General features: G+C 40.3%; 1 protein-coding gene across 10 annotated transcripts in view; it reads right to left on the reverse strand.

Annotated features, from left to right (window-relative positions):
* Positions 1-76: 76 nt before the first annotated feature.
* Positions 77-14,562, reverse strand: part of Gprk1 (G protein-coupled receptor kinase 1) — a 42,529-nt gene continuing 28,043 nt past the window's right edge. For all 10 annotated transcript variants that reach the window (XM_086993153.1, XM_086993154.1, XM_022809862.2 and 7 more), the window contains 15 exons: positions 12,538-12,666; positions 12,067-12,218; positions 11,738-11,831; positions 11,280-11,456; positions 10,926-11,039; positions 9,061-9,195; positions 8,610-8,765; positions 8,185-8,305; positions 7,230-7,400; positions 6,950-7,101; positions 6,691-6,787; positions 4,920-5,026; positions 4,397-4,492; positions 3,784-4,128; positions 77-3,665 (listed from right to left, as the gene is read on the reverse strand). In XM_086993153.1, coding sequence (XP_086849279.1) covers positions 3,853-4,128; positions 4,397-4,492; positions 4,920-5,026; positions 6,691-6,787; positions 6,950-7,101; positions 7,230-7,400; positions 8,185-8,305; positions 8,610-8,765; positions 9,061-9,195; positions 10,926-11,039; positions 11,280-11,456; positions 11,738-11,831; positions 12,067-12,218; positions 12,538-12,666 — 1,977 coding nt within the window. In that variant the 3' untranslated portion in view covers positions 77-3,665; positions 3,784-3,852. The remainder of the gene's footprint in view (positions 3,666-3,783; positions 4,129-4,396; positions 4,493-4,919; positions 5,027-6,690; positions 6,788-6,949; positions 7,102-7,229; positions 7,401-8,184; positions 8,306-8,609; positions 8,766-9,060; positions 9,196-10,925; positions 11,040-11,279; positions 11,457-11,737; positions 11,832-12,066; positions 12,219-12,537; positions 12,667-14,562) is intronic.

The following is a 14,562-nucleotide window of genomic DNA, read 5'->3' on the forward strand; positions in this document are numbered from 1 at the left end:
GTATAGAGACAAGCAGAACAACCGCATGCTTATTTTCCAGTGACAATGGTAAAAATAATACGATTTAACAGTGTAATAATAACAATTGTTAGGAAAGTTTGTATTTGTTTACATTTTTAATGGATACGAGATATCAACCGGTTCGCAATGAACGGCGAGTTAAGTGATCTCATGAAGTAATAGGGTAGTAGTAGTAGTAACAGTAGCAGCAGTAATAAGTCGAAAACATTTTGAAATTTGGACAATTATTGCATTTGTCCGCTTTCGTATGACGCTGTTTTGTTGACGTTAGCTCAGTTTATTAAGTAGGCAGTAGCGTGAAGCTAATTGGTTTGTCCTGCGAGCAATCTTCATCGCTAGCTTTGGCTGAGAGGGAGACACCGGGGTTTCGCGCGCGGAGTAGAAATAAGGTGAGCCTTCCAGTAGGAGACACGTTGAAGTTAGGATTCACAGAAAATATGTTTTCACGTTAAAAAGGGACGATTATACTGAAAGCCTATTGAATTTTTAGATTAATTTCAGTGTAAATCGAAGATCATATGCTTGCCAACATTTACGCTTATATCTTAACCAATTATAGGCCTACCTTTACGCTGCCGCCGTCTGTACTTACGAGTAAATTATACATCAGTAATACCGCGAAAAACGTACAATGTTTTCCCATACTGGTTAAATGTAATGGCAAAAAAATTAGTTCAAGTTTGGTATAGGTCTATAGTGTTCAACCAAATCTCTAAGCATTTACAAGCAAGATGCTATGAGACTAAATATTTTAACATGAAGCTATTATCTTGTATATAATATCAAACCGTCGTAACACGAGTTACATCCTGAAAAGGACTACGCGAGTTACTTAAACAGCTCGCCGACACAACAGGTACTAGTCTGATCGAACAATTGAAACAAATATCAGTATGGCTATTACCCTGCAAGGTAAGGATTTGTAGTTCGATTCAGTTGGAGACACCATGCAGTGATTAATGGCCGTTCGAGCCCCGTATAGTTTCGTACTCGCGTGCTAGGTAATAATAACAATTGATACAACGATTAACCGTAGCTGATATCATAAGAGCAAAGACAAAAAAAAAGCCTGGCGGGGGTGCTAGTTGTAGTTCTGACCTTGCTCAACGGATTGATCCAACATAGAGAGAGAAAGGGAGGGAGAGAGGGAGGGGGGGGGAGAGAGGGAGAGGGAGAGGGAGAGGGAGAGAAAGAGAGAAAACGTTTCGAAAGCAGCTAAAATAGGACAGAAATTTCTATGGTTTGCAAACGAGAACGCCAGATGAAAGCGTTCGGCAAAAAAAAAATCTCATTGATGAACTCTTTATCGACACACCGGCAGATGTGTATCAATGGTCACGTCTCTATTGACTTCCGCCGGCGAGTTCGCTTTTTTTGCTCCAGGCACCTATATTTCATCATCACTATCATTTATAGGGGTTAAATTTAGTAAAATAAACCACTAGTTTCGTCTCCTAAGATCCTTGCCATTTGACAAATAATTGTAATACTTAAAGTACAAACGCGACGGATAGCAATATGTTCTCTCACCTGTAGCATATATATATATATATATATCAAATAACATAGGCGTGTATAACATGCGTTCGACGGCACCCACCTTCAGTATATGTTCATTAGCTGAAATGATGTGTAGATGTTTTTTTTACATATGTAGGAGCTAACTTTGTTCTCGTTTCGTCGGTCCTGCTTTGTTACTGGTAGAAGGTTATATCGTGTGCTACAAGTGTGAGCGTCTCCATCTCTCACATATCCGGATGTTCTCGGTGCTTTTTTTTTGTTGATGTGGTTGATTGGCAGATTATCATTGTTACCAACCGCGGTGCTTTTCAAGAAAATAGTTGAAACCGGTACATAATAAAAATTGTTCAACCTTCCACCGTCAATTCAATGTTAGAGATCTCGATGTTAGACGCGTCTCAAACGTATTATCTTGCCCCAATATCGGAATAGGTTTTCCCTTCTCAACACAGTTTTGCCCTGCCTGTCAATTTGTTATAATCATAATTCACAGTTCATGTAGTCCATCTACCTTATGGGCCTATTGCTGTATTGTGTCCCAATTTTCCATCCAATTTTTTTACTCTTATTATAATCATTACCATCATCATTGTTAATATTATTTTTCTTTGTATTCATATACTATGTACATAGTGTTAACATACACAATTATTTCACAGGTGTTGGGGGTATTCTACACTTGCGATGGTCGGACATTATACTCGTCTATGTCAATGTCTTCCATTGGGGGTTATAGTACTAAAGTATCGGTAGCAATACCAATAATATTATACACAGGCTCCTAACCACCGTTATTCTCTCGTAAGAATAGTAATCCCCAATATAATAATAATAACAATAGTAATTATAAGGTTGGCCATCGTTACTACACTGATCAACTGCTAGTTAATTAACATTTTTGTTAAACTCTTTATTAGTACATTGTTATTATCATCGTTCTCGCTTTTCTTCATCGTAGTCGAGATTATAGTATTCTCTCTCTCTCTCTCTCTCTCTCTCTCTCTCTCTCTCTCTCTCTCTCTCTCTCTCTCTCTCTCTCTCTCTGCGTCGGTTTTGCGGAAGTATACTATTATATTTGTTTGTTTGCTTGGTTTGTTGTTTGTATATTGTTGTTCTGTCAACAACGTGTTCATCGTTGTGATTTTCTTTTCAACTGAACACATACCCATATATTACCGTCATTTATATATGAAGGATGATGTGGTAGACTTGTTTGGTCTCTGTGGGTCTATCGTCGCTACCTAGGACGAACGAATGGACCCGGGTTTGATGCATCCCTGTAAACACTGCTTCTGTTTCACGTTCCTCACCCATTTGATCATCGCCTGTGCTACCTCATGCGCTAGTAATGCTACCATGCTAGTAAGCGGTGGCTGGTTTTTGTTGTCTGTTTTCATCACGTGTAGCCACTTCGTCTTTATCAGCGTCTGTAACTCTATGTAGTGTCGCATATTTATTCCCTTCACTTCCGTCTTCTTGCAGGATTAGCGTTGTCTTTCAATATAGCTAGTTCTTGCCTTATAGATTTCTGCATATTCTACCTATAGTGCTTGCTTCTTACGTTTCTATCTTAGTTCATCTTCTCCAACGTCTATGTAATATAGCTATATTACGAGATTGTTGCTCTTTCTTTATGTAGCGCTCTCTTTTTGTCGTTCTCAGTTTTCTTCAAACTGTTGAAACGTCCTTTGCTGCCTACCCTTGACTTGTGATTGTGATCTTTGTCTGGCGACAGAAGCTGAGAAATCCATTTTATACGTGCCGCTATGCGATGCCCATTACTCGTGGATAAGTGGAGGCCAATATCTGATTTTACTTTTACAAAGGTTTTCTTTGCCTGTGTCACATCGTTTGCGGTCCAGCCTAGGGCGACTGTCAACATCTGTGAGGTAATGCAAGTCCACAAGCTCCACACTATGCGAAGACACAATTCTCTCTTACATTGTAGAATTCCCTTATTTTCTCCTTTCGGCCCTTGCTCCACACTTCGTTAACGACGTTATTGACCCGGTCAGGTATTCCTTTGCTCACTGATTGATTACCATCGGCTCTTAGGAACAACGGATGAACACGTGCCCGTGGACGGCGTCACGATATTTGGCAATGAACTCAGTGAAAGTGGTCTACGAAAAAGAAAAAAGACCGCATTAGCGGCTAGTTACCCACAAGTGCTGAATACGGAAACCCCCAACGTCCTAGAGAACTCTAAATTATTGAGAACGTTTATTCCAAAATGCTTACAATTTGACACCTTTGGCCCTTCTGCGAGGTACCGCAGGTCAGGAAAAAAATCCTCGTTCCATCTTCGACCTAATTACTGCCGTTTCCATGTGCAGCTGGCTGGGAATTTGACGCTGTGACCGCTGCCTGTGAATTTGATGACGATAATGACGTTGCGATGCCGGACATCATAATGACAGACGTGGCCGATACTGTCGATAGAGTCGAGCTCGATGTCTGTGTCGGTTTGCTGCTTGTCGAATTGGCTTCATTCGTTGTGCCGTAGATTTTTCCTGCTTTCTTTGCCATTGAGGACAAAAGCTCAAGTGAATTCTTGTGGGTTGACTTTAATGAAATCAGCCATTCCTGCCGATGATAAAAATGCTTATTATTATTTGGCTGGTCATTTTTTAATATGTATATATTTCACAACATTTATAAACAGGTACAATTGTAAGCCAATAGCTCATTGTCCAAATCGGTAGAGATTTTTTGGTACTCGTCTATGAGAAGAGAAATACTGATACGATAACACGAGACGATTGAAGTTGTAATCATATTTAACAACTGAAACTTGAAGTAAAAAATGTGCTTTCGGAAAAATTCATAGGAATAGGAGCGGAGAGCTACTCACCTTTAGGCCTATTTCATCCTGATTCGTTAGGACTATACGGGCGTCTTTTTCTTTTTCGGCCCGATCGCGCATCCGTAATACAATACATTGTTCGCTCTTTTCGAATTATCATTTGAGACATTGAGATACACAAAATTCATAGTGACGTGTTAGCATTATAAATAAAAAATCAATCGCGAATGAACATATGGACAAATTTATGCATATGTTTTTCAATATTTTTTAATCGTCTTATTATATCGAGGTATCATAAACATTTGCAATTTCTGTTATTTATATACTAGAGCAAGTTACCGCCTTAAAGCAAAATGAATCGCGTAAGACAATACATATTTTTAAGGTATTGCAGGTCTTTTTTTTTGCAGAAGCGACGCCATAACAAGTGTATTCCATCTGTGCTGCTCCGTCGAGATCTGACGAAAAGACCATGTGTCGCAGGAACTCACGATAGCTAAACATTACCTATCGGCCATGTCGCCTATCACCTGTAAGTGCTTTTCCTCTTATTTTTATACTCTCCTACCTTAACTGTTACATAATCCGAAGCGACATCTTCAATCTGATCCATAAATATCAGATCCGGTTTCCCCGACTCGCTGTGCAGCTCTAATCTGTTGGGATAGAGTTTACCTGAAGCCATTCAGGAGAAATGGTACGTCATTCATATAGCGATAGCAGAGGTTAAATAAGACATTCTGTGTTGGCGGATCTGATGCGTAATTTGGATTGTCAAATTGGACAAACGATTGAGATCGGATATTTATATATGGTTTTTTCTGTGCTGCGAAACAAAGATCGTCCATATAATAACCTGATGTACAACAACATAGAGGGAAAAGTAAAGCTATAGGGGCTAAAAGTACTATAAATCGCGAATGCTATAGCAAACATTAGAGCAACACTAGTCCTTAGTATTGCCCTACCATGTGGCTGATATGGACTCGTTATAATTCATTCATTTCTAAGAAAATATCGATTGAGGGCACCTATGTCATTGGCGCATATAGACTCCCGGACAAAAGGTGAATCTATATAGGTATGCCACCAACGATCTCGTTCAAAGGAGTTCGTCATGCCGAGGGGGAAATGTGTTTCTTAGTAGAAAGGGTTAGGATTTTGGTTAACAAAGTTCGTATTACCATTTATTTATATTTTATTTATTACCAAGCTAGGCTGCCAGTCGTCTTTTATAGTTCACACGGTGCAGTAGAACTTTATGTAAAGCCGGTTTCTGAATGACCCCAGCGCTCCCACATCCACGGGTTGTACATTGTATCGAAGGTAACAAGGAATAGCACCAATATCAGCACCGTTCCCTAACGCTACCTCAGCTGAACTTTCGCCTGCCGTGCATCGTTTTGTTCGAATCATGCGTTGTGGCAATAGAGTCGTCAGGATTTTTTCGGAAAGCAGCACATGTAATACGTTGCTGATAATAATGGTCTGTAGTATATGATGCCTTAGTTTAACTTAATATCTATAGGCGTTCCTGCTAAATTACACCCTGAGCCCACAGAGCTGTTTCAACTTCACTGCGAGATTGGCATAATTTCGAACATGCTCGTTATATAGCCAGCTATAGATCGTCATCTTGCTATGGCCCACACAGTTTACGAGGGAATCATTCACAATATAATGATTTCTATAAACTGTATCTTGCTTTTGGTTTTCATAGAAAGTACAGGTTTGGAACGCACGACACCGCTCCAAAGAAGTAAACCATCCTACTTTGTTTCTTTATCGTTCAAAAAAAAAGATAAACGAAAAACAATAAAAAGTATTTCCCGTATAAGCCCATTTTTTAAAATTTAGTCTAAGAAAAAATCCAGTAACTCAAAATTTTGGGTTGCAACAAAAGGTTTGGGTCGTGTGCATCCCGAAAGTACTGCAAATTTGGTATCTAGGTCAAATTTAATGTCGAGATTATCTTGCTAGAAGAAAAGCAGCGGCTATAGCCTTTTTTCGCTACATTATTTTATTATGACATTATTTGTTGTTTTATGTTTTTTACTAGTTGTTTTAATAAAAAGAATTTTTTACGAGAAAGTTTCTATACACACACGTCGAGGCATGTTAGGTTTAGAATGAAAAAAACGGTACATTTAGAGATAGATCAGGGAGTTAACTGTCAATTAGGAAGGAAAGTAGGTTTCTAGTTGACACGGATGGTTCTTCAATTGTCCGCTTAACGTTTGCCTAATTGTCTACTTCAATCTCTTTCCTGTGCAAGACTGCTTTTCCTACACTGTATATACATATACATATATATATACGCAATTTTGGTATCTTCATACCGTATCTGGTTTGCCACGCTGAGGCAAAAGGTCCTCCAAGTTTCTTTATGTAGCCATGAACGATGCAGTCTGACTCCTTTTCTTCGTCAAATTTTACCTGTTTTTTTTTTTGCAAGAAAATAGAAGATATGTGTTTAGAATTTCATTATAATGAAGACGAATGTGACTTCAAGCTGATTTTTGAATTTGAAAAGACACTGTCAGAGGGAAATCGTCGCGAAGAATCGTAGAAAGCCTTCAAAGCAGCCATAGACATTACCTTGCTCTTTGCCTTGTTTTTAAGTTCTTTCTTATCGGTTTCTTGGTTAACGTTCTCGAACACGGTCTCAGCTATTTCCTGTTGCCACCGTTCCGAAATAACGACGGGGAAATTTTTGTACAGCTCTTGATCCGCTTCAGTTAGTTTGATCCCTATTACACAGACGAATGGGTCCTGTTTTAACATTTAACCGCGACACCATGCGTTTAATCAAGCCGAAAACTATTGCTCAACTTACCTGTACATTGGCTGTATGCGATGACGCTATGATAATACATACCTTTCGTATCTTCCTCGTCGAACGACCCGATGTCAAATGCATCTGCCGCATTTACCTCCCCCCTGGGTGGGATCAGGGGCGGGGGATATTTTTGTAGGTACACTAGCTGCCAATCCAAACCAGAAAAAAACGGGTGACTTTTCACCTCGTCCGCGCCTAATCCACGACAGCCTGCAGGACGAAGCAGAACAATCGCCGTCAATGCCACGACTGCGCAGCAGTGTATACGATGAAGAGACTTTTTGAAAAACTCTCGGTACCATCTTTGTTTAAACGTCTGTTTGGCTCATCTGTCATAGAAGATCGTTTTGAACCAAAGTATACCGCATTAAGTGGTTAGCGTATTGACAACAGCTGTCTATGAAATTATTCCCGTACGGAAGATGGAGACGTAGTCAGTAAGTAGCACTTATATGTCTCGTGTGTATGGTTTCAAAGTTTCTTTATACCGCGGCTGATTTTTAGCCTCTACTCGTTGTACGTTGGGTAACACGAAATCTGAACCGTGAGGCTATATTAGTACGATGGGTCCACTAACTGAGTACACTTGTTGAGACTTGCTAAGGGCAGGCTTTACATTACAATGTACTAGCCCCGAAAGGTATGTCTAATTAAAGTCTATCAGTGTGACATGTCTTGGTGAGATATGTCGTATTTACAATGTGAGCAAAATATATCTGTTCGACTATTTTAGTGGTCTCTTCACGGAAACTTCTCGTGTCTTACACGGTTAAGCCGTGACAAAGTAACGATATTCATATACAAAACACACCGTAATATATCACTGCAATACAACTGTGATAAAATTGTGGTGACATTTACATGTTATTTCATTACCGTTCACAAGGCTATTATTATTATTACTACTACTATGATCTTTCTAGGCTAGTTCTATATAAGGCCATGTGTAGGCCATCGATGCGTGTGCGGTAGCATAAAATAGGAGGCTACCCACCCAACCGCTTCTCAATGTCTCGATGAAGCAGGCCGTCAAGAAGGTGGCGCAGTTCGGGTGAGAAGCTATCCGGTAGTTCGACATTCATTGTGAGGGTCATCCGATCGATTTCGTGCTTGTCCTGAAATAGGGAAGTCCCGTACGACCCATTGGTTGCCCCTCGGTTAATCATTGCTATTCAGTCTATATGCGATCGTCATCATTTATGTTGTTATTATTGTAAAGGGCCATAAATAGCTCAAAAACACATCCGTGGTAACATCGGTGCATGTTGAAGTTATTTGCAAAAACCTTAGTTTAGTGCCCTATTCTTCAACAAGACTAGCACGACCGCAGAAAGAAGCCTGTGTGCACTAATTTTACTCTATACAAGATTCAAACTTGAATGTATTTTCACAGAAGAATTAAGCACTAACGATACAAACCTTGGTCTTATGTTGTCGAAAAGGGCTATGCCCTTTTAACAGTTTATAGAGCATACAGCCTAGGGAGAACCAGTCGGCGGAAGAGTCGTAGGCCGTACCCTTCGACAGCACTTCAGGGGCCATATAACCATGCGTGCCAACCGATGCGTGCGGCTTCTAAAATGTAAAAATAACCATCGAAAATGTAACAACTGAATGTTCTTTTTTAAATCGTACCTTCATCAGCATTGGTCGCCTGTCGCGCAGAAATCTCATCTGTCTCCGAAAATCGCGCAGAATTAGTTCTGCGCGATTTTCGAAAAGGCAAATGTACGTGGGCGACGCCCTAAAAGGCTATTGTAGACGTGACGCAACCCAGTTCATGTCGATTTTGCTTCCCTTAGGAAAGTCAACACTGATCCGAGTTCGCAGATGATCAAGATAATTTTCTATTCCATCTAGGTAAATGTACCTTTTTCGAGAAATCACAAGCGAGGCCGAGATCGGAGATTCGGACGTGGCCGTTTTCATCAAGGAGGATATTGGCGGGTTTCAGGTCGCGGTAGACAACATAGCGGCGATGCATGTGCTCCAGACCCAGGATTACCTGTAAGCAAAATAGGTTTAAAATGTTACAAAAAAAATTATTAGGTTGTTTCAAAAGCACTAATTGGCTTGTTAGCAAAATGGCTTTATGTCAAATATCTTGGGTAGAATGAGTTGTGTAGGATGATCGTTGCTGCCATTCGGAAGCTGAAGTTTGACAGCGGTAAATATTCAAATGTCTGTATTCAGACTTAACATAGAGCGTCCTGAAGAGGGACGAAATTTCTGCATAAATTTGCTACATTTCTTTTTATTAGGATAATGGCACGGGTGCCATTCAATGCGAAGATGCCTCGCCGGAAGAAACAGGCCACAATGGTTTTTGTAGCGTACGTGCTGGAAATTTCGACCTATTGTAGTGGACGACTAACTATGAAAAAAAGGTGATACAATTATTAAGAAAGTTAAGCAAGATAATACCTGAATAACCACGACATCGCTTACTTAACGGAATACTTACCACTAAACAATTTCGAAGAAAGGTTAAAGAAAGCTGGCAACAACACATTTGAGTGCCATACGCAAAGGGACCTATTCTGCCATCTATTATAGATCGTATCTACAAATATATATATATATATATATATATATATATATATATATATATAACGAGAAGTGATCCACATACAGCAAGGGTACATGAAATAGGCTGTGATCAAGGCGAGACTAGGCTCCAAAATCTGAAGCAAAGCTTAGATCGACATCAAAAAAGGTGACACTATGTCTTTGGTAGCTTTGTACACCAAGGAATTATGCATTCCAAGCTGTTGCCGCCTGGATTACTTACTGCCATCTTCCACTGTAACAAAGGCCAGGCAATATGCGCTTTTAGCTACCAAAAAACTGAGAGAATTTAAATGGGAAAACTTTAGTTATTCTGTCATATAGCGCGGATCTTGCATCATCTGACTAATATCTGTTTTGGTCTCTACAGAACTTATTAATTAAAGAAGTTAATTCAGTTTCAGCAGAGTTCTACAGCGATAGGAATATGGCGTTACCAGAAAAACTGAGAGAGAATCCACGACCAAAATAGTGCATATTTAGTTTAAGAACATTTTTTTACGATACACAAAAATCTCTTCAATTTGACTTAAGAACGGTCGGCACCTTTCCAACATTTATCATTGTAGAATTCTGCCAGAGTTGCAAGCTGGGTCTTTTCCCTTCCAAGAATCCACTGCTTCTGATTGGCTAATTTTTCTAGTTAAGTTCGTAGCGGGAGGACTACTTATATCCCGAACTATAATCATTGGGCCGGATCTTGTAGCCTATTTATATACCAAAAGTGCTATCGAATAGAAACTTTTTTAATTAGTCGTGCATGAGCGTACTATTCCCGCCACGACGGATTTGACTGTCAGTATAAGAAAAACTGTATTCTCCAGGAGATCATGCACAATCGCAGGGCTATATAGGATATTAGCAATTGATGTCGAAGCGGTAACAGATAGGCTTGTCTCTAGCAAATCGCAGTGAACCCCGCAGATCATCTGGGAAGTGTTAAATGATAGCAGAATCAAAGTTCCAATAGTTAATTAATTTTATGCCAAGAACTTTTTCCTGCCGATCCTTTTGTATTAGCTACACTCAATCATCGTGATAACTATTTGCTTGTTTTCCAGACTCGTCTGCGCCTGCCTAGTAATCCCTTTAGCCCTCACTAACAGCAAACCTGTAGGAGAACAAAAGGAACCAAAGCCTAAAAAACAGTGTAAGCCTGCAACCTACCTCAGCCGCGTAAAAGCGCATCTCGTTTTCGGTGAAAACTCCGTGTTGCGATAGATGATAGTGTAAGTCGCCACCGTTCATCAGGTCCAGGATAAAACACAGCTTATCTGGCGTCTGTAAAGAGCAACAGCACTTCTATGTAGACCTATTCGTAAGCACATTAACGATCCGTGCTTAACTCCATGGACGATTTGACCGATAGTTATTTGCTATGAACGAGTAATTTGTTCTTTTTTTCGCTTCCTTAAACGTTTATGGGTGTTGCGTTGGCCTGATACAGGAACTCAGTGGAAAAACAAAACAGATCTCAATAGTACTTATAGAACATACAATAATTCCGTGGGTCCTACACACCTGGAAGGCATAGGTCATACAGACGATAAATGGACAATCCTCGCCAGTGGAGACGAGCGACAGCATAATCCGTTCGTTGAGAGCTAATGTTTCGCCTTGCTTCATTTTAATTCGCTTCTTGTCGAGGCACTTCATCGCGTACATTTTACCAGTATCTGCTTTGCGACACCCATAAACCTGAAAGCGTCGGCCGCCAAAACAAGGCGATGTCCCTTTGAGCGCGATCTGAATTGTAATACCTAAGATAAATAAGACCAACGACTGGAACTTCTGTTTTCAATTTGACGTACTACATACGAAGTAAAACATAAGTACGAAAACAACCGAAGCTATATTTAGCTAACTCTTCAAAATCTTATTAGGCATTTGATACAATTAGAATGATCTATCAGAATGTATTCTCACAAAGTTTCATTGCAGCTATGAAAACACAGGAAAGGCCTCTACAGGCCGCTTACCTCTCCAAAGCCTCCTCGTCCGATTATTCGATGAACCGAAAAGTCGTTCATACTCAATTGAATATTCAATTCCAGATTTTTCCATTGGCAGAATCTACCATAACAGAAGTTAGTCAGTAGTTAAACTTCTTGCCTATTGGGACTTTTTACATTTGAAAAATGCATGGTTTGTCATCGCATCACCGCGTTCTTACGATAATTTAATACGTTTCTTTATTTGTGTTACTGGCGCAGCTTGAATCCTCGCAGTGTTCTGAAGAGCTATACTGTACTATCAGCTATAGTTGTTGTAGATGGCATACTGAAAGGCGCAACATAAATGAACTTACCTTGTGTATTTATCACTTTCGATAAACTTGGCGAAGATATCTCCCCGCAAAGCGGAAAAGATCTCTTCAATGTATGGCTGAAATAGCCCGACTGGAACCTCGTTTCGCATGAGATATTTCTGCACGTGAGCCACCGATTCCAACGAGTATGTCTAAACTCGAGGATAAATTCCCGCATACATTCGTTAATTAACTGGCTTAACGATAGCTAGAAGCGGTATTGTCAAGGCGTGCGGATGTTTTTTTAGCTCCAATGTATATCTAGGTTATATTCAAATTAGTAATAACCTGCTTACACAAACAAAGAACAACTTCCTTATTATTGTTCCATAAAAATCGGCCATTATACTAATGGAAGAGTCGGAGCAACATCGTAATAAACCTGTGAAAGTAATTTAAGATAATCTTCAATCACTGAAGCATGAGACAGCAGTACTTTCGCGTCATACTAGGATGAACGAAGATTCTCACATGGGTATGCGATAGCAGCTCTCTCATGATGTAATTGTCGTAGATTTCCCGGGCCGCGGCACGTCGCTCTTCCACAGTTTCAAGCTTCTCGTATTTCTTAATCTCTTCATAAAAAGCGAGTTGTGCTACCTGGGAAAGATCAAAAAAAAAAAAATTGGCGGGCGCGAATGTTATGAATACGAACAAGGTAAAAAATCGCGTCTTACCGAATCTACAGGAGTAACCTGTAGTAGCTGATTAATCGCGTGTATCAACTAACGGGCTTCCGCTTAAATAAATTTATCAAGTACTGAGTAATAGTCGTAACGCGTAGGTCCATATCGGTATCCTCGATAAGTACTATGTTTAAACCGCAATTTTATTAATTATTTTCTTCAACGATGTATTGCACGAGGCGGTAAAACTCTTCATTTTTAAGATAAACGCCAGTCAAATAACATTGCGCATTTACTATATGAAAAGCAACAGATTTAGTATCCGTTGAAAAAAGTATAGAGAAACTAAGCCAGTGCCACCGGTGTTTTCCCCTTTCGTTATAGGCGCAATACCTCCGCATAAAATAATGACGTTGGGTCCTTTTGATTATGATATGTTGCGACAATTTAATTAGCGATTCTGTGTTCTCTGCACTGATACTGAATCGACTCCAAACATTAGGAAACGCATTATACTCTTCTCGTCAACAGATGGCAGCGCAATGAGCCCTAAGCCAATGTTTTTTTTTACTGGCTGCGCTATTTAAAGTAGGCTTCAGGCCTGTACATCTACAAACCAACTAAAAACGGACTAGTTCTTGCTGCTTTCGTATAAGTTTTCCCTTCTGCCAGAAGCCCGTATAATAATCTGTCCAAGCAGATTCAATAAATCCTGTTAGCTGAATGGCCACTGCCGGCTGGAACCAGCCATTTTGAGATTTTCCCGACGTCGTTTTTCCCTCGCCGGTGGCAGGTTCTTTAATCAAAGAATGTTACTTCCCATTCCGACACTCCTACTTTGCGGCCTATCAATGCCGGTATAAAAGTTCGTTGTCAACATGGTGGTCGTGGAAAGCACGATGGTGGGGCAGCAATTGCCATCGGATACGGTGTCTCATCAATTCTAATCATAAGTGAAGGACTTCTAGTGGCTGGTGGGTTGTCGTATGCTGTTGCGTTGCTCATGTCCCACATACAGCGTTGCGTTCGATGGCGCTATACGAATGGTAAGGTGTATCTTAAAATGTGTATGTTGCTACTAAGGCCAGCCGGTGATGGGGTTTTTGGGGCGCTCTAATCGACCTGCTACGGCGATAAAGACATGATGGACGACAACGCACTTTCTGCATGCCTAGTGCGATTCGTAGAGAACTGCAAATCATTTCGAAGGAGCGTCACAAGACTACATTGACTGTAGCAGTTGCGGCCAGTGTAGATTTGGCACCTACGATAGAAGGTCCTTTTGGAAAATAAGCCGTTACTCCTTTTTTGGAACAAAGGCAGCCTCTGCTATTGGAGAACGTACGCGCTCTTCGTCAAGGTTCTTCCGACAACAACAGAACGACTTGCTAGCGGGTAATTGAAAGATATCACACAATGCTTTCGAATTCCATCAGGCGATGGCAATAATAACGGCTAATGGCCATATCGATTTGCTACTTTCCGTCGGGAGCAACTGTGCTCAGTTAATAAAGCTGCATTCCTATGGGGTTAACCTAATCTATAACATTTATGGTACAGTTGTCTCACAGTAAATCGTTCATACGTATCGCAGAGCTGCGGATACTGAAGACAATCTCGAATATTAATGAAGATCTATGTAATTTTGATTATTATCTCATCTGAGGCAGGCAACACTCAACGGCAGTACGGTAAAAAATTTTAGAGCATTCGCTCCTAGTCCCGTCTGTGATAGCTAAAAGAAAAGGCTGGCTAGAAAGGAATATGCCTTAAATAAAATACACGATTAGCCTATACTTGTCTATGAAAGGATATGGCCAGGTCATTTCGCATTTAGTAAACAGCAGACGCTTGTCCCCGTGGCAGCGGA

The sequence above is a fragment of the Varroa destructor genome, unplaced genomic scaffold, assembly GCF_002443255.2.
Source record: "Varroa destructor unplaced genomic scaffold, Vdes_3.0 BEIS01000006.1, whole genome shotgun sequence".
NCBI classification, from domain to species: Eukaryota; Metazoa; Arthropoda; class Arachnida; order Mesostigmata; family Varroidae; genus Varroa; species Varroa destructor.